A 23146-nucleotide genomic window follows, 5' to 3' on the forward strand; every position below is an offset into this window, starting at 1 on the left:
TGAAAAGGGTGGTTTTCCTTAAAAGTTTTCTTCTACACAAATTTATAAAGATGATGTCTTTTGTTGAAGCCCTCTGAGGGTTTCAGCAATATTGCGTTTATCATTTACCATGGTTCCTTTGGAGGTACTGTGTCATCACATAGGCATAAGACCCATCCAGCAATATACTTACAGATGCCAAAACAGAGCAAAGGAAGAAAACTGCCTCAAGGGAAGAAGGAAAGAGATATGAGAAAAGAAAATGAGGTAGTCTGGAAAATAGAACAGCAGGTGCACATGGCTTGCTGGAACTGGAAAGTCAGCAACAGGCAGGACAGGTCGATTCTGCAAAGCAATCTGCAAGCAGAGGCCTTATGGCTACTTCCATACAAATAAAACATTAGCTACCAAAGAACCATTTTTTGGTTGCATTGAGCAGAAATGTGCCCCTTGTTCTGGCTATCTACCCCTGACTTCAATGACCCTGAGTGGAAGAAAGGGTTGATATCTCTTGCCTTGTTTCAGTTGCAGTCATCGGTCACAATGCTGTGTCTGATCACCACAAGTTTACCCGGCACTGCAAAGCTTCTGTTCTTTCTGGAGTCCATGAAAACTGCAGAGAGGAGCTGGTGTTCACAGGTTAGAGTGCATCTGTGCTGTTAGAAACACATTGGCATATTATAACAATTCTGTCTCATATTATAACAATTCTGCTGCTGAGACAGAAGAGCAATGACAGCACTTTTCTTTCTCAGAAACAGACTGCAAATATTGAATCAGTGAGATGCAGTAACACTGTAGTAAACATTAGAGATAAAGCTTATTATTTATGAAGCACAATGGAACTTTTCTCAAGAAGACTCTGACTCTCTCTAATACACTGCTGTCATTTCCTTAGCTTATTTACTGCCATAGAAATTAATCTGCTGTTTTAAGGATAACAGCAGTTACTTTGGTGGTTTGGCAGTGGATCTAAATGTCAGGGATGGAAATGGTGACATTCTTAAAGTTTAAGATAGTAAATGTTTTATTTTGTTATAGGCTGAAGATTAGAAAAAAAAACCTGTGGAAAATTCAGGTCACAACAAGAAGCAAGTTTGTTCCAAATCTAGGGGACAGCTGCATTACAGGCTTTGATTCCTGTTTCTTTCTCTCCATACTAGAACTTGAAACCTTATGAGTGATGTATCTATGTCCATACTTAATTGCAAATGACTTATTTTCCAGACATCCTTCTCTGCATCACTCCAGCTGTTATAAGGTAATACAGTAAGTTAGGTGGATTTTTTTAAACTTGTCTTGGGTATTAGCAATTCTCTTCCTACCATGTAATTCTGTTTTCTGTCCCTAGTGCAGGCGTATTTAGAGAGTTTTCCACACCCTTTGGTGCATTCCAGAAAACAGAGCTTACTTTATAGTAGATTAAACTGAACTTGCTTGGTGAAATAGGTGCAGAATCAGAACACAAGGGTACGCCTGCTTCAAATTCCAGCAGATTAATGATAAACAGTACACCGTTGAAATGCAGCCTGGAAAGTTACAACCATTTCCAAAGTTCCAGAAAGAATGAATGATACCCCCACTGGAGGTTAATCACTCTACCTTAGGGATGACATACAATAACAGGTATTTATTGCTCCAAGTCCTTCCTATTATAGAGAAACTCCTTCCTGCACAAGTACCCACACTACTGTTAATAATTCTGGAAAGATTGTCTTCTGTGTAAAATCCAGATTATGGGTTTTTTCCAGCTAAAGAGCAAGAACAATTTTATAAAAGAATCTGCCATACGAGGTGTTGATATGTGGATGAGAGATTTGACTCTCTGAAATGTTAGAATTTAATAACATGGCTGGAGAAGATAAAGGCAGAAAATCTTTGAAGCAGTGTTCTCATGGGGAATACACAAGTGGACAGTGAACAACTCTAAGGCTCCAACTTCCTTGGTTCCCCAGGCCTGCCCTGCTTCCTACAGTGCCAGCCAGGTCACCTGCACCTCCATTTTTGATATTTGTCTCTAGTCTCTGGCATATGTTTTTTTCTTGGAAATCCAGAACTCTCTTAGCAAGTCTTTTGCTGGAACCTTCTATCTCAACTGCCAGCATGTACTCCCCCTCCAGACAATTTATCTTCCTTGGAATACAGTTGGAATTGCATTCTCACTTGGTCTAAAAGTCAGACCTAATTATAGACTTAATTACCTAACTTTGAATTACAATAATGTTAATTAATTGTTAACTCTTATTCCATATAATCAGCCGGAATGGTAGTGGAAAAAAATCCTTTGTGTGGCATTTTATAGCAATTAATTTGCTTTGGTGTTTGAGAACAAAGGCATTGGTTTGATGATGTTCTTGGTTTAAGACAACAAAGCTGGTGTGTTGTAATCAGCACCAACATGTACATGCATCTCTTGCTTTCTTCCCCTGCTGCCCCAGTGTCAGCCTACTGTTCACCAAATAAATGTTTCATTGTGTACATGCAAAGTATTTAAGAGATGCCTAGCTAATTATCCTTAGGTTTTGGAAAGTAATGTATGCTGCAAAATGTCTGTATACTTTTAGTGAGATTTTTGTCCTTTTTTTTGTCTAGGTTGAGGGCTTTTTCATTTCAGAAAATCAAAAAATTCATACAGAAGTAGTAAATATTTCATATTTCATATTCATTTACTATGTATACTGAGAACTATTAAATTTTAACTGTTATTACTACTCTAAATACTCAAAAAAGATTATTGTCTTCTTGGCTGGATGTGTTCAATATGAAATCAGAGCATGCTTCTAATTTAATTTTGCACATACCTTATACAGTTTTAGTAGCATTTACATGTTTTTCAGTTCCTGATTTTCAAAAATTTCTGTGTTTTCTTTCATATGTAAATCGTCTGGTAAGCACCTGGTGAAGCGGGCAGTCCTTGGAAATCTGGGGTGATACTACATTTGAAGTTTGGAGTTTCCTGGGCACCTAAAATTTAAACTCAACAGTCATTTGTACACTGTTAGTTTTGTGCCAGGACTCACTAGACAGAGCTTTCCTCCCCTTCAGGTCATGATCCAAATCTCCAAGTTAAAGATAACAGCAGCTGATGCTGAAGATTGGATGAGGCTTAATCAAAAGTGAAGACAAAAGTGTGTCCTGTTTCTATTTCATTGAAATTCAGTTCACTGCTATGAAAATCTGAAACCTACCAGAACAATAACAAAATCAAACTGTTTCCCAGCAAATCCTTTGTTATGTAGTTGAGAATAGCATTCAAAATGACTTCTTACCTTTTACAGTGAAAGTACAAAGGTCCTATCAAAAAAAACAAACATTCAATAGAAAAAAAATCATTCAAGCTTATTTTCTAGGGAAACAAGGGATGGCAAGTCCAAACCTAGCAGTGGTTTCTCTCTGTGCTTAGTGATGTAACTCAGCAATGAGTTTGTTGTTTACATGCAAGCCTCTGTGTTATTTTACACACCTTTGGATATCCCATCTGGCCTCCAACTGCCGCTGCTGAAAAGCAACTCTTGTCCCCTGTTCCTGTAGCTTTTTCTTTTTTTTAAATCAGATGTTAAGGACCACTACAATCACAACATGGCTTGAGGGGTAAAGAAAAAAATTAAAACAGTAAAATAAAATTATAAACCTAGCTTCAGCAATGTATTTTATATATCAGTCAGTGAACAGTCTGTTAACAAAGTGATTTGGTAACAGTCAGAGATACCCTGCACAAAATCTAAAATATATTATGTCATTAAGGAGTCCTGCTTTAGTGAATCTGAAAGAATTAAACCAGTTTATGGATAGACAAAGGAATTCTTTAGAAGGAGTAGCAAATCCTGCTGGATAACATGAACAGCTTACAAAGGAGGAAATAAAGTAATCTTACTATTTCTTCCTGCTTCACAGACTTTCAATACTTAGCTCAAAACAAGCCATTCAAAGAGTTTTCTGGCTAGGCAAATGAATGCAACAACACACACACACACACACACACACACACATATATATAATAGTAATATATAAGTAATTCTTACTTAAAGCCACTGCTTTACTCCTTTTGCAGAGCTGTGAAGATAAATATCAACCAGTTTCTGTCACAGTGCTGCTAAGCACAGGAGATAGCTTCAGGGAGAAACAGCACGAGCAAGGATTGTCCAGAGCCATGGGAAGTGGACCTAATGATTGAGAAGGGACAGCAGCCTGGGCTTACAGAGAAGGCAGCAGGGCTGTGGGGTTTTTGCCAGAAGATTCACAAACTGACGGAAATTTCAAGAACTACATCTAACAAACACAAACCAAGTGCCTCTAGATCATCTCAGACATAAACAGAATGAGGTCAACCCCAGGAACACCCAGACTTCACATTTCTGGTGATGGAGAAATTGTTATTATTTAAGATGCAGTGTGGGGCACTGCTGAAATCAGCACAAGGAAAACAGAAATCTATCTATCTCTCTGGTAAAATACCTCTCACCCTAATTTCTGGAATCTTTAAAATGTCCCCAAGTAGCTGAACCAGATCATAGAATCATTTAGTTGGAAAAGATTCTCAAGATCAAGTCCAAATGTAGACCTACCACTGCCAGGTCCAGCACTAAACCATGTCCCTAAGTGCCACATCTACATGTCTGTTAATACCTCCAGGGATGGCAACTCAATAATTTCCCTGGGCAGCCTGTTCCAATGGCTGACAGCACAGATGTAACTGCAGTCACACCATCCCCAGGCTCAGCCATCCAGTCAGTGTTTACCCAGCAAACACCCATCCAAGTCATGGGCAGCCTGCTTCTCCAGGAGGATGCTGGAGAAAACGCTGAAAATGAGAAATGCTGTTAAAAGCTTTACTAAAGTCAAGGAAGACAACATCCACAACCTTTCCCTCATCTACTGAACAGGTCATCTTGTCATAGGAGATCAGGTTGGTGAAGCAGCACCTCCCTTTCCCAGCCTATGCTGGCTGGGCTGATCCCCTGGCTGCCCTGCTTGTGCTGTGTGACCACACTCAGGACAATCTGCTCCAAGTCCTTCCCTGGCACTGAGGTCAGGCTGACAGACCTGTGGTTCCCCAAATCCTCCTTCCAACCCATTTTTTAGATGGATGACACTTCTGCTGAATTCCAGCCAGCAGACACCTCCCTGTTTAGCCAGGACTGCTAGTAAACATTTGAGATGCTTCAGCTTTCTGCTGTGTGGTCAGTTGTTTTCTGTGCCTTCTCACAGTTTGAGTACTTGAAAGAGGTGAGGCAGCCCCAAGAGACCTGAGACACATGAACACAAAGGGCTTCCTCACTGATATTTCACATTATCAATGGAAGCCAAAGGCAGCTTTTTAAGATGTAGCTGGAGCTGCTATCCTAATCTTTTCAGTCTCTTGGCACCTCTGTGGGCAGTCCCAGCACTATTTTTATTTCAGAAATCTACATTCTCTGCATACTAGCAAGAAAACAGTTGCTAAAAGAAGGATAGACAGAAACTCACAAAAATTTAACTCTTTCTGAGAAAGTTGACTCCTCACAGCCTTCAAAAAAAAGTTGAAGATTTCTTTCAAGTCCAAATATGCTTCTATTGTAAAAAGGTCTGTTTGTATAAGGATTTCAGAGATAACACAAATTCTTAGGACTTCATGGTGAGGTGAGTCAAGGTTTTCTGGGATTGTCGTAAAAACTGATTACACATTGCCAGATAAGAAATTCCTCAAATTATTTAAACAGCTGACACATAAATGACTTCTTACTAAAATGACCTCTTACTTTAAAAGTGGTGGTCAGTACTAAAATAATCTTTATGCATACACTTTGCTGCTGACATAAATCTACATCTGAAACAAAACTTGTGCAATTGAGCATCTTTGGAATGTCCTTCAGAATTCTAATGAAACATTTTTATGTGCAGATATAATTCAAAATTTTGTAAAAACATCATTGTGTTTATAAATGTTTAGGTAAACTAGGTCACTACTTCTTTCACTACATTGAAACTAATTTTAAGTGGAAAAAAAAAGGAAATTGAGCAAGAAGAAATTAGATGTTGTTCTCACATGGTTGAAAGCCCACAAAAAGGCCATCTTTACATTTCCTACTGTTGGTGACAAGGGCAACTACTCCAGAAAACTTACCTAGCAGTTACATACATCAAGCAAAGAAAATTGCAATCTCTAGTTGTTTAATCTCTTCTTCACTTATGAAACTCCAGCCAAGCATTCTAAATTACCACAAAAATAATGGCAAACCACATGAAAACAATTATTTTTAATACCACAAGAACTTCTGAAGAAATCCCTAAAACTTCCAGAGTCAAAAGAACGCATTCTAGAACTTTTAATTAGAACTTGTGGTTGCTATGGGAAAAAAAATGTCACTTACAACAAAGCCACATCTCTCTGTATTTAATTAATCTAAAAACTGAAAAAAAACTCAAAACAAACACTCCCCACCCTCTCAGTGTTTAGGTATGCAAGAATCCAGAGTTCTTATGTCACTGAGTTCTCCACAGAGTTACTTTTTTCCTGTCCTAATGTCACTTTCTGCCACCAGTTAGGCAAACTCTTGTCTCAGTGGAGCATTATAGCTATTCAGGAGGGGGATTTTGGTTGGTTGGTTGGTTCTTTGTTTGTTTTGCTTGTTGCTAATTTAGAGATGTCATTTCCTTTGGCATTGATGTCACAATTCTGAAATTAAAAACAAATTATCAATTACCATCCATGACCAGTTTGATTTGAATGGTATACACAGACACACACTACTGAGCTGTACATAGTGCACATCCACAGAAGGACAATTACCACATTCGGCAGCTTAAAAATTAAACTGGACTCATGCTTAGAAAAGCACAGAGAAAAATAATGGCTTAGCCTATACTTAAATCAGTCCCAATACCATATGTTTTCTTAGATATGTTAGAATTATCTGTAATCTATGTTAGAATTATCTGTAAGTTGAGTATTATGGAACTATTGCAGGTTTTACTTGGTTAGATGTCTTTCTATTATTTAAGAAAAAAAAAAGTTTAAAACCTCTTCAATTGGACAAATTATTCTCACAAAAGACAACTCTTCATCCCTCCACAGCTCCAAAATACTCTGGTGAGGTAGGTACAAGGGAAGGCTGCTTTCTCACCCAAAGATTGCTTCACCAATCCTTCAGGGTGTCTCTCTTAGCCAAGAGAATTTGCTCCCAGCTATCATTGCACCTGTCTCATCACTGGTGTTTGAGCAACAGATGCAATGTTGCAATTACTCTCTTCAAATGTAATCAGGGCAGGTTTCTCTCAGGCCTCCCCCAGTGTTGTACCTGTACACACACATCGAAACACGAACATTAAAGCAGAAATGTTGAAGTCTCAGCAGGGGAATTCAGAAGCCTGCCTCTGTTCATCCTGTAGCTGAAATCTGAAAGGCTTTAACAAACATGGTTTAAAAAGCAGCAGATGGACTTTACCTGTCTCTGCACATACAGAGATTGTACATGGGCACTCACACACACAGGAATTACGCATTTCCTTTAAAAGGAGGTCCAAGAAGTAAAATTCCCTTTCTAAATGCATTATGGAATATTAACGTTTTGAAGCATTATTTCCTTTAGTGTTTGCCTATGACAATTACACAGTCAGAGATCATCTGCTTATACTTGATGGCTTAAAGAAATCCAGGCGCTCCTTGATAGTGAATAAAATAGAGATCATGCTACACAAAGAATGCGGTTCAAATACAGGTGAAAAAGACTCCTTTCTTTTGATTTTCTTTCATCTCTTCTACCCTCCACAATAGGGATTGTCTTCAAAATTAAAGATGTCTTCCTGCAACTGCTTAAATCTACTCTTTGGTTAAAGTGCCTCTCTCAGCTCAGACTACACTTAAAATTTAAGCCATGTGAATATTTGAGACAGCCCTGACAGGTGAATTTCAATAATCACTTCTCTTCTATGAGTATTATCCACTTCAGTAAGAGGGCTTCGACCCTCTGTGGCCTCTGTCTGCAGTTGTCAGGACACAAGTGCATATGGATAGCAGCCCAGGAGGTACCTTAGAGCATTGTTTCAGACAACTTCACATATCCGGAAATTTCTTCTGCTCCAGCCTGGGAGTCACTCAGAATTGTCAGCCTCCATTATGAGCTTGAGTAAGACACTACCTGCTTTGAAGACTGTGATAGTTATAGTAGGCTCAAAATATGAATGGACAGAGAAAAGACTCTAAACCTACCTGAAAAAGCTGTAATTCCTCTATATTTGTTAACAGGGAAATGCAAGGTGTTAAAACACAGGATGAATTTCCCTGGGCGCAACCAATTAACTTCTGAATTGACTCCAAAATAACTGCAAATTAGTTCTCTCTCTAAATACTCTTGGGGGTGGGGGTGGAATTTGAATGTTACTTTCATTTGAATCTGTGCATTGTTTGTACTTTAAAAGAATATTAAAGGTGGTGAGAATTCTTTCCTATTATCCTAGAATGAGCAAATAACATATTGCACTCAGAATATTGGGTTGAAATTCACACTGTAAGTCAAAAGTTTTCAACTTCAGAAGAGTGTAAGAAGAGTTCTTTTTCTGATCAACCCAAGGATCAGTTCCTGTTCTCCAGGCAAGGAGGAGGAAACAGCGTGTTGCTGTCTGCAGAAACCTCCAGAAAGTCAGCACATGCTGCTAATACAGACTGGGACGTGACACAGCAAGTATAAGCATCAGCACAAACAGCCTCCTCAGATATGTAAGCTTAGAATTTATTTGGCAGAGAAGAAATTAAAAGTGTACCAAAGCTGCAAAATGAAACATAATTATTTCTTAAAATAGGAAACTGAAACAGGAATTAATTGATGGCTAGGTCAATGGAGAGTATCCTTCAATCAATTAATCAGATCCCTGCAAATTGAAGAGTGTGCTGTAATACACATCACACAGACAATGCAAAAATCATGAAACTGCAGGAGAGATCTGTTGCTTTAACAATTCACTTCATTTTTATTTCTGCTCACAACAGTGAGCAGAAATAAAAATGTCCACAGCTGCCCTTCCTTCCGGTCTAGGTCTAGGACACAAGAAAAACTTCCAAAGTATAAAAGGGAATCTTCTCTTGTTCTCTTATCTTTTAAGGAGATAAACAGTGGCATTCATTAACGTCACATGAATCACTTTCCTTAGTACAGGTATTGAACAAACAGAAATGTCCGTCATTTTCCAGCTACTTATTGTCTCATAATGACACAAATGTTTAACTTGCCAGGTAGGGCCATTATTATGGAGAAAGGGAAGAACAGTATGGTTATTGTAGCTGAATAATTATGTACCACAACACCTACAAGTTGAAACAAAATTGACGTAAAAGTGAAGGAGCACAAACGGAGCTCAAGCAAACAGTGATGGTTTTTCACTGATAAAGATGAAAGATGCAGATCTTGTAAAGTAAACATGCAGAGCAGCCTGTAGCTTCTAGTAAGTGATTTTCACCCCAGTTTAATCAACATGTGATTTCACCCAGATCCTAAGTTTCTGTGTTTCTTGGACATGTTTCTACACATCTGCAACCATGAACATCCTCCTGATTCACTCAAGCATGACTACACAGAAAGAAATCCCAAGTTTAAAGTTCAAAACTTATGCTTAACTAAAGAACATGCTGAGAGATACTTTCAGCTTATCAGGTTTTTTCCTGTTTAATCTATTATGGATGTAACTGCTATACCGGCTTAGAGGAATCTGCTTTCTATGCCTTCAACATTTTTGGGACAAACAGAATAAACATCACTGCATATGAGTCAGCAGTGGGCCCTGGCAGCCAGAAGAGCCAACTGTATCCTGAGGTGCAGGATACAGCATCAAGCAGGAATTACAGAAATTTGATTTTGAGTAGATTGCAGGAAAAAAAAAAAATGCCCAAAAGTCAAATATTCTGACATTGCAATTAGGGATTAAAGTGTGACACACAATTCAGTATTTGCCAACAATCACGTACTTCAAAATAGCTTTTTTTTCCCCAATCATGCCTCCTGCAATGTAAAATTATACAAAGATAGTATGTATCCTAAAGGCACACATTTCTAGCACACATTAGTATACTCCATTTTTATGGTTTTTAAAAAATTACTCACAAAAATAGATGTCTTCATTGTATTTCTTGCTTTGGTATGTAAAGAATAGGCTGTCAGAAGACATTCGAAAGAATAAAATACAGAAAGCTAAATTTTTCATCTGAAAAATTTTACTTTGAGGAAAATTTGCTTCATAAGCAAGCATGCCCTTTACCAATTATTCACTTTCTGGCAATTTACCCATTGTTCCTTTCCCAAATCATCAAGAAGATACTGAATATTTAATCTGTATGGGCACATATTTTTTGTCTCACTTCTGCTGAAGTGCTAGATGTTGCCAAAGGGTACATTTCCTCTGAATTAAGGAGACCTGACTGCTACCACCCATCTGAACTCCACATATTTCCTTCACAGGCTGATGACTGACAAATTATATCTGCTTCAAATAACAATGCTGGCAAAGCAGGCAGGTGCAAAGAAACTGCAATTCAACCTTGTGCTAGCCTTGCCCAGTTCCGAAGCTCCACAGGTTTATTTAACCTGCAGAAGCTGCCTTGCCTGCTGGGACAGCACAGCGGATGAGAGCACCCATGCGGGTGAGACGGGACACAAATCCCATCCCATCCCATCCTTGCATGCAACAGCGCCTTCTAGTGGCTCCGAGGGCGGAGGAAAAGCCCTGGCTCACAAGAAGGGATCGCAGCGCACGCAGAACTGCAGCGACACAGAGCAGCCATGCAGCCCTCACCTGCGGGAGCACCACCTGGGGTGTCAGGGAACACACAGCACCACTGCAGCAACACGTGCACGAGTGAAAAGCAGGAAACCAGATCTATAACCCCCCCCCCCCCCAAGCAATACGAGGTTGACAAACAGCTTTGGAAAAATTGGAAGTCAATAGTTTCAAATTGCAAATTAATCCTCAGGAACCAATCTTTAATATCGTTTATCAGTAAAAAACTCTTGGAAATACAGAATGGCTATGTCCATTCCTGCACAGTAAACTATATCTGGTTATCAAAAATCTCTCCAAACTAATAGTTTGTTAAATTTATGACAGAAGACGCTAAAGAAGCAAACTCATTTATCAAAAACTCTCACCTCAGTTTAAAGTAAAGGCTGTCTTGCAAGTAGCTGTTTACTCATTGAGCTGCTACCATAATTAATTCCTACAAATCATTAGGAAAAAGCAATTGCACAAACCAGAATAAGACAAACTCTCATAATTCTATTGACAATTTATATTCTCATGAGGTCCTGTAAACACAGTTATTTCATAACATTTACATGCAATATGTGGTTCCATATTTATGTGTAAGAAAGATACCAATCTAATTCTGTTAAAGATCAGGCCACTGCACTTGAGCCTCCCAGTTATATTTCAATATACACTGATGATGAAACACTTTCTACTTACATCTACATTCCATCCATGCAAAGAACAGCATTAATCAGCAACTATTCAGTGTGCAAAATTTGACCTTTCATACTGGGACCTCTATGAGAACACTTTGCACCATTAGGTTCTGTTTTTTTCAATACTTAAAGGACGCTTTTAAAAAAGACTGGAACAAATTTTTAGCAGGGCCTGTTGCAACAGGAGAAGGGGTGATAGTTTTAAACTGAAAGCAAGTAGATTCAAACTAGATATAAGGAAGATTTTTACAGTGAGGGTGGTAAAAGACAGTACAGGTTGCCCAGAGAGGCAGAAGATACCTTATCTCTGGAAACATTCAAGGCCAGGGTGGGTGGGGCTCAGAAGGCATCCCTGGTCATTGTAGAAGCTGGACTAGACAACCTTTAAAAGTTTTTGCAACCCAAATTATTCTATTATTCCCTTTTATATTTCATGAAGTTTTATTGAGTTTCTTTTACAGATGAGATTGACTTTCCTATGCAAACATGTGCCATTGGTACTATGTGTTTAAAGAAATGTGGTATGTTAACTTCAAAGTCTTTTAGCTTTACAGTACGAAACCTGGTTATTATAGAAGACTAAAATCATGAGTGTTTCACATTAATTCATAAATTAAATATTTTTAACTGTCCATCTTCAGCTATTTACTCCTCTATACAGAAAAACAACCCTAAGTATATAATAGTTATCTATTAACTCAGTGAAGCAATCTTCACTGAGTTTAATTTAAGGCCAGTCGCATTGGATTCTCTATATTGGCTTTCAAGGTCTCCAGAAACTTTGAAGCCAGCTCATCATCCACCACCCGACCATCGCTCGAGAGAGTCACTGTCATGAGCTGATGCTGTTCAAGTTTCTCATTCCCTTCTTCATCTTCCACGATCTTGAGCGCTGGTCTTGCTCGGCCCACAGCGAGGATGCAGGCCTGAGGAGGGTTTATTACTGCTGTGAAATCACTGATGCCAAACATGCCCAGATTGGAGATACTGAATAAAACAGAAAAGAGTTTCAGTAACATCAGAAATTACATATCCCCTCCAGGAAATAATCTATATACAAGAACTACTATGATTTAAATTCTCTCCAAGACAAAACCCATTAATTTAAAAATAGATCTGAACTGTTTTCAGTTGAGCACATTTAGACTCTCAAGGGTTTGGAATTTTTGCAATTAAAAATTATGCACCTTTTAAAAAGTCCCATTTCTTTACAGCAATGTATTCTTGCACTGCACACAATGAAGCCAGAAAGTAAGCCAGCAAAGCAATGTCTTTAAACATATTTTGCCTGTCCCTGTTCCAAGCCAAATGTCTGTCTTTTAGACTGAATCTCACAACTGCAAGTTACAATGGCTGCTGGTATCCACTAAGCAATAAAATTTGGGCATCCAGGTATCACTCAGGTATCACATAAAAACATTTCTGTCCATGTCACCACCTGTCAAATCGTATACTAGGAAAGGCTTGGATTCTTCTGTGACAAGTTGTCTATGGAGAAAGCTGGCCCACCATCTCCTCCTTTCTGGTTATAGTTACAGCAAAGAGTGGAAAAAGGATTAAATGGTACAGTCCAACCATCAAAATGGTACCACTGCCATGTTCATCATACACCAGATCCTTAATTGTCACATCCACCCGCTTTTTGAACACTTCCAGGGATGGTGACTCAACCACTTCCCTGGACAACCTGTTACAATGCTTGACAATCCATTTCATGAAGAATTTTTTCCTAATATCCAATCTAAACTTCCCCTGGTGCAACTTGAGGCCATTTCCTCTCCCTCCTGTTACTACCTGGGAGAAGAGGCCAATCCACACCTCACTACAACTACAATCCTTTTAGGCAGAAAGAGTGAAGAGTGATATGGTCACTCCTGACTTAACAATTTCAGCTCCTTCAGCTGTTCCTCACAAGACTTGTGCTCCAGACCCTTCACCAGCTCCACTGCCCTTTTTTGGACACACTCCAGGATCTCAATGTCTTTCTTGTGGGGATGGAACAAAAACTGAACACAGATCTCAAGGTGTGGCCTCACCAGTGCCAAGTACAGATGAAATGAACCTGTAGTAGGGTAATTGTTTCCCCCTGACACAAGACAGTCAGTCTAGGTCTGACCCTCAGAATCATCACAAGGAGTTTCACCCTAAACAGCACAAGATTTTAAAAGCAATGCATTAAAAGACAGTGGAATAGCTAAAGATAAAACAGTTCTGAACCCATGGTGCATGTATTAAATGCTGCTAGAGTTTCACCTAAAAGATCCTCCCTGGTACTCTTCTGGTAACAGTTTTCCATCTCTGGCCTTCTTTGCTAGAGCCTAAAGAAAATGAAAGAGAGAAGGCACAGACAAGAAAGAAATTAGTGTGTTGTAACAGACTAATTATTTTTATTTCAGTAAGACATTTTAAGTACCATACAGACATTAAGTAAGCAAAAGTCACTTCCTTTTGGACTTAGGGAAGCACCTCAGCAACACTACTGTTGTATCTGCCATGATTTGGCAAAGAGACTAGGACACAAAACTTCATTTTCCCACCAATATTGGCTGTTCAATAAAAGCTGTTCTCTCACCTTACAAATATTGTTCCAGTTTTTACAATAAACCACCATTCTCCCTGGTGGTTTTAGATTATCTAGCAAAATACTGATGAGATAAATTCACAGTATTCCTAATGTATTGTTTAAAGAAACTGACATGTACCATTTCAGAACTTTGTACCAGACTGAATGAATATATTTCTCCCAGCTAAACATTCAACCACCTTTAGAAGGTTGCCTTTAAGGCCACTCCTTCTGTGATCTCCATTTCATTTGTGAGACTTTTCTTTAAAATTTAACAGAAGAAAGCTTCAAATACAGCCCAAGAAGTTCATACTATGTTCCAAGACAAGATCACAGAGCTGTACAAAATTCTAAAATTCACAATAAGCATGTCAAAGTTACACTAAGCTTTAGTTTAGGCTTTTTTTCATCTCTGAATAATTGGTGAAGACAATAGCCACGGGAACAGCATTCACACAACAGGATCAATAGAAGCGTGATGCGTTTGTGCAATTGCATTATTTGAATGATGACAATCCAGTGGCAGGATGCATATGACCTGGAAAGAAGTCAACATTAACATGCAGCAGAAGGGGGCTTATAAGCAATTACACAAATAAAGAGCCTGCCAAACTACAGGGAGACTGACAGAGAAGCATCTGCAGTTCCAGTGCGTGCACATCAGGTACGTGTTTATTTCAGTAATTCAGTGAAGAAGTTGAAAAGCAAAATGATGTTGGTGTGGACACCTATGTCACACACATTCCACTTGAAAGGCAAGGGGAATGCTCACTATCATGGCCCCATTGAACGTAAAACAAGCTGCATTTCCATCACGGGAACTGCAGGACATTGATCTGTGGTAAGAGAGGTTTGCAATACCACACACTATTACAGGTATTGGGGATTATACTGAAAGCACCACACTGAACAATGTTTCTCTTCTTGTCATTCTATCACTAACCCCACAACAATCTCAGCTGACCTTCCTCCTCAACTGGCTACTAGTGTAAGGAATTGTCTTCCCAACACATTCAGCATAAAGTAAGCAATATGGACTGGAAAAAAATCTTAAAAACACCTGTTGATGAATGTTTTGTGGTATGACCCCATCTTTTTCTGCCACAACTTTTTGACTGTTCCCCTCCATCAACACAAACTATTATGGCTTCTATAGTTTCACACAAAAGGCAAGAATTTATGAAGTGCAGTAGTGTCTAGTTTGGGGACACTTTTATGTCCCAGGATCTGCTTCCATTGCATTCCTCAGACGCTGTAGGTCTTTGATGAGCACTCGTTAAATGACAAAAAATGGCCTGTCTTGGGACATTTAATCATTCATTCTACTTTTGCCTGCCAAAAAGCACTCCTTTATCTGGCAACAACTGCCACATATCACTCTGACTGGCACCTGGTCTATGCAAAATACTGCTCATTAGTCTGAGGAGTTTAATGTTACATCCTTAAATGAACTGCATATTGAAAAAAATGCAGACAGAAATATGTTCCATAATATAACTGCAAATGCAAAGAGAGTAGAAAAAGCAGACACAAGAAATTTTCTGGTAAAGGATAAAAACACAAAAAACCCAAAATCTCAAGCTCCAAGACTGGAAATACTAATGAAACTAGCATTAAGTAGCATTCCCTTGAGGATTAAAGAATTATAATAATATTAAATTGCAAAAGTCTGTACAGGTTTATTTTTCAAGCAGTCTAGCCACCATTCAACTAAATAACAAAATATTATTGTTGATGAAAAATGGAGTTGCAAAATTAATAAGAATTTTGAAGTGTAAGTCATGCTGAAACCGCTTTAGTTCCACTGCCTTTGTTATTACTGATGTGTATCTGGGTCACGCTACATTTTCTGCTACAGAAAACCATACAGCTGCTCCATTCCTCAGCCTGCTGCACATTTCAGACCCACCTTTGCAGAGGCAGCAATTTCCATTATTCCCTTGGCAGCAACATCTTTTATGATTGGCGTAATGAGCCCTCGGTCCGTTGCCACGGCAATGGAGATGTCAATGGACTGCAGCCGCCTGCAGGCTTCTCCATCCCACGTTACATTCACATCTGGCATTTGCTAAAACACAGACAGACAATAAAAAAAAGACAGCTGCTAGAAGAATAACAGTGCAATCAGTTATTAAGAAAAAGGAAATTTTTTTAAGACACATAGCTACCTACAGACATCCACCAAGTGAATTAGCTTGCACTGATTTTATTCATATTTACATTGGCAAAAAGCATGAAATGTATGCACCAGAAACTAAAAATGGCAGGACAGACAGAAGTTGGTTTGATGTTACTAGGAAAAAACCCCACGTTATTATAAATTTCTTCACCAATACCACCTTATGATGGTCAGCATATAAAGCCTCAAAGCAGTGCAACCTCTCCCACAAAGTAAATCACAGGATGCTGGATTTTAAAGCACAGAAATGGACATCCTAACATCCTACTATACCCACGTGTTGTTTTTCACTGATGTCTCAAGCATGAGTCCTAACAAATAAAATATGCTGCAGGTACACTCACTGTTATTCAGAGGTTCTCCTAAAATGCATCAGACTTTTTTTTTGTGGGTGGACCAAGTTAAAATTGAGATATTCACTGATAGTTTAATGAAATGAAGAAGTTATTCCAGAAAAATTATGGGAGGGACACAATATCAAAAGTGACAGTCTATCTAAAGTAACTGCACTCCTAGGAAGAAGTGGTATGACAGTACTCTGTGTTCCTATTCTTCAACACCAGCATGTAAAGTGAAAAAAAAAAGAAGAGAGAAAAGAAGAAAAAAGTATGTAGTATTGTTTGCAAGCTAAATAAACTTCAACAAGTCCCATGATTTGGACAGTTGTGAGATGGTGCTGTGCAACACTAACTCTTTATATAAAGGTATTCAAGAGAGATGGTAGGGACAGAATTTGTCACTTGAACAATGAAAGATTTATTTTTAAAGGACAGCTGCTGTAGGAGCTGTTGTTACAATGCCCAACCCCTTGAGGATGTCAGCCTGGAAGTTTTACTTCCTTCCTGCATCCTACTCCCTCCTTGTTCCAGAAAGAAGAAGGGTTCTACTGGGCTGTCACCTGGTGAGCCCACTGGCACATTCACAAAATCTTGGCTGTCGAATGTCAAGACCAAGCTGAAACACAGAACCCATAACTGGATTTGTGAGATCCTAAGTGAAGGAGAAATTTAGCATGTTCAAGAACCAATATAGACAGTATCTTGAGGTGTGTCATAAACTGTCAAACCAGCTGCAGTCAGCTCATTAAAGATAGAAGAACACATTTTTCATTGTTCAGAAATAAAATAGTAACAAAATATTCTCTGAAGAGTACCCAGAAAAAAGTCAATTAAACTGCCTTCAATTTAAACTTGAAGATGTATTCACATCACCCAGTTTCAGGGGGAGAGGCATAAGTGGAAGTGGGTTTTCTTTTTTTAAAGCAGTTGCCCACACCTTTCCCTAAAATGCTGACAGAAAGTAGATGAGACATCCACTTGATCATGAACTTGTTTCCTGATATACTGAGTTAAATCTTTTGGGTCTTTTTTAATGTATTATTTTAATAGTCAAACAAATGCTAGCATAGATTTCTAACAAAGCAATAGGATAGGAGAATTTTATTGATTATTTCCATAGCAACATAATATTATTATCAGCTCAAAAACTAACAGTCTCCTCAGAAGACAAAACACAAAATCTCTTGCTCTCTGTCTCCTTTTCTTTTACCTGATCTCTGGTGCAGAGATAAGTTATCCAACAGTCCCAGCCAGTTCATGGTAAACTTTGGGTGTCACTATTTCCTCACAAAAGGTTTCATTAGGCTACTAAAAAAGCTTCTTGTTATGTACACATCTATCAAAAGCACAGCACACATATTTAGCCGCTCCTTTTGGTTTTGGTATTAACTTGCAGAGGTTTTTTTTCCAGTCTAAATAAGGCCTCAAATTTCTCTCAGGCACTTGCTTATGAAACTGTGTAGAATCCTGTCTACTTTCTGTCCAAATGACACATTAAGCTACACCTCTTCAAATTATACATTAACATTTAGTACATGTTCAGCTACATCTGTTAAGTCTTTTCCAGTCCAGTGTTCTCTCAATTCCATACATTTATAGGAATACTCCCCCAACTTAAACATAAATTCCTCTCAACCTTTAAACAGTTTGAATTATCCTCACAAATGAGAAAACCAGCTCTCACATCCTTTCCAATGTTTTATATTGTTGTAAGCTAATCCGGGCCATGAGAATTCCTAGCAATGAGCAGAGTAGTTGCCAGAAGAATTTTTATTTCAAAGAAGGTATCACTCAATGTGCCATCAGAATACACCTGAGGTAATAACAAGGTTTGTGTAAGACTTAGATAAATGTTTGCTTATAACTAAAAGAAATAAGATGTACCTATGATTAAATTAATGATCTTGGCAATGGCTTTAGTCTGCTGACTAAGCAACTACTGTGATTTGCAGATGTTAACTGCAGTAAGTGGATCTTTGCTAAGTTGTTCTCATTTTTATAGTTCACAGCATAGACAGTGAAGAGAATTTTACCTGGAAACCTAAAAAACAAGTCTGACAATAAGTAATACAGAATTACCAGCTTTACTGTGATCCCGCTCATATCTCCATATACTCACAAAATACTTTTCTTGTCTCCTTGGCAGTTTACTTTTAAAATATATTTTTAAAGTCAATTGTTTGCTTACCTTCAGAGTAACTGCTGTTGCCTTGATAATAAAATCATTTACAGATACTTTAATGTCATCTGCAAAGGGAAACAGAAAAATTTTAAAAAAGGATAACAATCATTGTTCGTAAGATTTGCTTTATCAGCATTTGTGTGATGACAAGATTCTAGTGATTCAGCAGATTTATTTCTTTGAAGCATTAACAGAAAGTCACTTATCTTCAAAATCCAATAATAAAAGAGGGAAAACTTTTTCCCCCCTTGGGACAAAAGGCATATCCATCAAGAAAAATCTCATGCAAAGACACTCAGGAGAGTTTCAGGAGACTAAAACTGGTAACTAAAATCAGGAGTGGCATCAGAAGCAGGGATAATACATACAAAGCAGATTAGACTATAAAATTACCCTGAAGTGCATGACATTTACACAATATTAAACTCATCATTCTCACAATACAAAAAACTACATTACCCTTCCACCACCATCACCACTGTCAGCAAAACTGATCAACTTGCAAAACTGCCTAATTTTCAAATCTGGTTTATGGCATATAACATACACAACTTTAGAAATATTTTTGCAAGGGAAAATAATTTATAGATAATTATATCAAATGAAACATTCTTAAGTCATCACAAATTTAGAGGAGTGAACCAAGTATCCACTTACCACATAACTGGCCTGCAACATTTGCCATGATTAGTAATCTATGTATAAGAAGAGAGACAGCATTCCAACAGAACATAATGGAACTTTCAGTTCTATGCTGCACTAACAGAATTTCACATCAGACAAACCTGTACCTTCATCATCAAATATACACTGGTTTCTGTTTACATACTACATTCCTAACCCTTGGCAAAAATGTCACTGTCCACTAGTAGAGCAGCAATACAGTTACATTATCTACATCTGGTAATATTTTGCTGTGCATCACTGAAGTTTATAATAGTAGAAAACCCCACAATTTCCTTCAGAGGAAACATAAAAATCTACCAGGACAAGCTCTGTAATTCAATTTCACACAAAGACATATGGCTTTTCCACCTCTGCATTTAAAGGAAAGACTCATTAAGAACCAACAACAGCAAGAGAGGTGTGAAAAATTTCAAGTGAGAATTCCTAACTAAGATCGTTTTTTGGTTCATTCCTTATGAACTACTGCTGTTTAAAGAAAATATCAGCATCAGAAAATGTCTTTGGCATTCATTTGTGAATATGATACCATTAGGAAAAATAGCAGGTAGAAAAATCACCTGGGTACTACTGCATTAAAAATTAGTCACTCAAAACTCCAGTAGAAGGACAAGCAGCTCCTGCATCATCATCTAGGAAACCTGAATATATCTGTCAAATTTAATTTTAGACCGCACAAACAGATAAACAAGCATGGGCTAGTCACTAGTACAGAACAGTTGGCCTCAGTTTCTCAATCAGTACAGCAATAAAAATGTAAATTAAAACTATTCTGCTGTGTTATTCTGAATGCAGAGCTCACATGGCTTAGGAAAGCTACCATTTGAACCTATAAGCTTTCAAACCATGACAGCAACCATGAAGCTTTAGATCAACATTTGAAATGTCTTAGACCTAAAATTGTTTTACCCAAGTCACAGACTTAGTACTAGTCTAGGAGGTGCATTTCTCCTTCATCAAACAGAGCATCACTAGTGCTTATGCAGCCTGGTTACTGTGGAAAATAAGACTTCAGAGTGATGTGTGAGTTGGCCAAGTAACACCTCTGTCTTCCTGTATCCTGACAAGTTGTCCAATTCAATAACTGCCAGGAACCACAGCTTGAGTCCAACATATTGAAAAAAAACCCACGTGAATGCATAGCGGGCTACCTAGACAAAATCTACACCTCCTGGGGAAGTTTATGTAAAGAGGAAAAATTAAACTATAGTATAACCACATTGGTATTACCACATGTTAAAGTAAATCACACTACTAACCTTTGGCCAATTCTTTTCTTAATTTCAAAACAGCATCAATGGCACAGTCAGCAGCAGCATATGCATGAGGTATGGTGGTTTTAGATTCTGTTAATCTCTTAGCAATAACTCTTCGGATGTTGCTAGCTGGGATTTCTGTGAATGTGCCCTGAAAGAAATCACATGCTGCATATTAAATATCAGGACAGCAAACATTTCCCCTTTGCTGAAAGTACTCCAGCACTCATGCATTACCATCATCGACTCCTGCCCATGTCAACTATCCCCTAGGTATCCAAAAGTGATACATCCCAACTACTGAAATTAACATGACAAAGGCCATTGAATGTTGTAGTCTATTCCTATTAACAGGGATCAACACAACAAGTTTTACATAACAATTCCATTTTACTGTATAGAATTAACCTTGCTTTAAAAAAAAAATCCAAATATTGAGGCATTTATTTTCAGCCAAAGTATATAAGCCCTGTTCCATCTTTCAGGCTTGGCATATTGCTCAGATTATGCTTTGCGCCATTTAAATTATAAAAGAACACTTCCTCAGTAAACTACTGCTTTTTCAATTGCCTTAAGACAGGCTTTACTGCATCTTTTCTGTTATTCTTCTCTCTCCTTCCAGATGTATCCAATAATGTTTCAATCCCCAAGCTCTTCCTAGAAGCAGGTCAACTTGCAAGAAATCTCTTAAAATATTAGTGACTACAGAAGGCAAGATGATAAATGATTCTGTAAAACATTATTCTGTATACTTAATCTTTAGCACATATCCCTTGAACAGATAAGGATTCATAGAATCCTTAGTACATATTCAATAGTACTCAACACACAATAAATTACAATATGTATGTTCTGGTGCAATCATAGAAACATTTTATTCCATAATGGATCTAAGTCTGAATTTTTGAGTTGTTTGGTTCTTTGTACAGTGCAAAACAATGGGCAGCATTTTCTGAATCTTATTAATTGTATAGCTACATTTGTAAACTTCAGACTAAAAAGATACATCAAATTTAGTTCTAGAGCCAGAAAATGTTTTCCACAAAAGCTTTTCAATTTCTACTGATGTCTATTTCAGCAACGGCATTTATTCTTTAAAAAAATATTTTCTGGTATTTCCAACATTTCAATTTAACATAGAAACTTACTTAAGCTCTAGAGTTTACACAATTACTCTCCAAGGCAACCACCAAAAAGCCTCTTCCTTTCTCACTTCTTGACAACTCATTAATGGACACTTACATCTTGCAGGAAAGCAAACAAATCAAGTACAATAAAAATAAATCATTCTAGTTTCTCCAAGGCCTGCAATGTAAATTGTTTCATCACTTCAATTTGCAAGCTACACAAAATAGTATGCAGACCACCATTTCAAGGGTTTCACAGTTTTAATTACATTGCCTTAGAATCACTGAAACATACTAAAAACTGCACATCCCTGAGCTTGGCATCTGGGTGGCGTTTGTTTCCTTCCTGTCTCTAGATCTAGAAATCTCAGAGCTACTGAAGCAGCTTTTGCACTATTCAGCTGTAGCAATGCTGAAATCTTAGCAGAAGTGTTACCAGTGCAGCAGGTTGTCCTGGTGTGGAAACTGGTGGAATTGCTGGCCTTGGATAAGAAGTCACGGCTGTTGCTTGTGAAGGAGAAGGCACTGCAGCAGGAGCTGGAGAAACCACAGGCTTCAATTCACTGGGTTTACCTTTCTGCTTCTCTTGCAGAAGTTTGAGAGCATCCCTGGTGATTAAACACAGTGAAATACTGACAATAAAGAAACTATTTAACAATTACCTAGGTATTACCATTCTATCACTTACTCTATTTAATTAGCCACTTCTGTACATTTAAATTTCTACTGTCAAACCAAAAATTAAGAAGGTGATTATTATTAAATTATATTAATTTTGTGTTGCCTTTGTGGTATCTTTTTAGTAAATTCTCATTAACTTCTATGAATAAAAGGGCCTGAATATGCAGTAACAGAAAACATTAGTGTTAGAGAAGCATAACAATTATTATCACTAACTGTAAGCATGCTAAGTGATTTCTGAATTGCACTGACAATTCTTCTAAATGAAAGAGTACATTTATTCAGGCTACAAAGTCTTAAGTAAAAGCTGTTTCATCTGTTGTATTTGTAATAATCTGAATTTAATGTAATTACTTAGTGCTAAGAGAGAAAATTGAGTAATACCTTTATCATTCATTTCTCTGCACCTTTCTGACATAAATTTGCAGAGTGAGGCACCGATGTTATACAGGCCCATACTTCCTAACACCACACTGGAGAAACAAAGCCGAAGCATTCTGCAAGGATTTTTTTACTGATACAGCTACCAAGACAAAATTTTCCTGTTGTGGGCACAGTATGACAGAGAGGAGGGATTCCCATCTCCGAGCCATGACACTGTACCTGCTCCAGGTGCACTGCATTCATAAAGCAATAAGCTAAAGACCAGCACCTACGAGGCTGAACAGCAATAATTGCACCACCACCACTGCCAAGGGCAAGGCAAGCCAGTTGTAGATCTCCTTTCT

General features: G+C 38.0%; 1 protein-coding gene across 1 annotated transcript in view; it reads right to left on the bottom strand.

The window, feature by feature from the left end:
* Positions 1–10893: 10893 nt before the first annotated feature.
* Positions 10894–23146, bottom strand: part of PDHX (pyruvate dehydrogenase complex component X) — a 33079-nt gene continuing 20826 nt past the window's right edge. Inside the window, exons 7-12 of the mRNA XM_005419489.2 lie at positions 22174–22345; positions 20614–20761; positions 18677–18735; positions 15881–16039; positions 13662–13726; positions 10894–12395 (exon numbers count right to left, since the gene is read on the bottom strand). Coding sequence (XP_005419546.1) covers positions 12131–12395; positions 13662–13726; positions 15881–16039; positions 18677–18735; positions 20614–20761; positions 22174–22345 — 868 coding nt within the window. The 3' untranslated portion in view covers positions 10894–12130. The remainder of the gene's footprint in view (positions 12396–13661; positions 13727–15880; positions 16040–18676; positions 18736–20613; positions 20762–22173; positions 22346–23146) is intronic.

The sequence above is a fragment of the Geospiza fortis genome, unplaced genomic scaffold, assembly GCF_000277835.1.
Source record: "Geospiza fortis unplaced genomic scaffold, GeoFor_1.0 scaffold66, whole genome shotgun sequence".
Lineage (NCBI taxonomy): Eukaryota > Metazoa > Chordata > Aves > Passeriformes > Thraupidae > Geospiza > Geospiza fortis.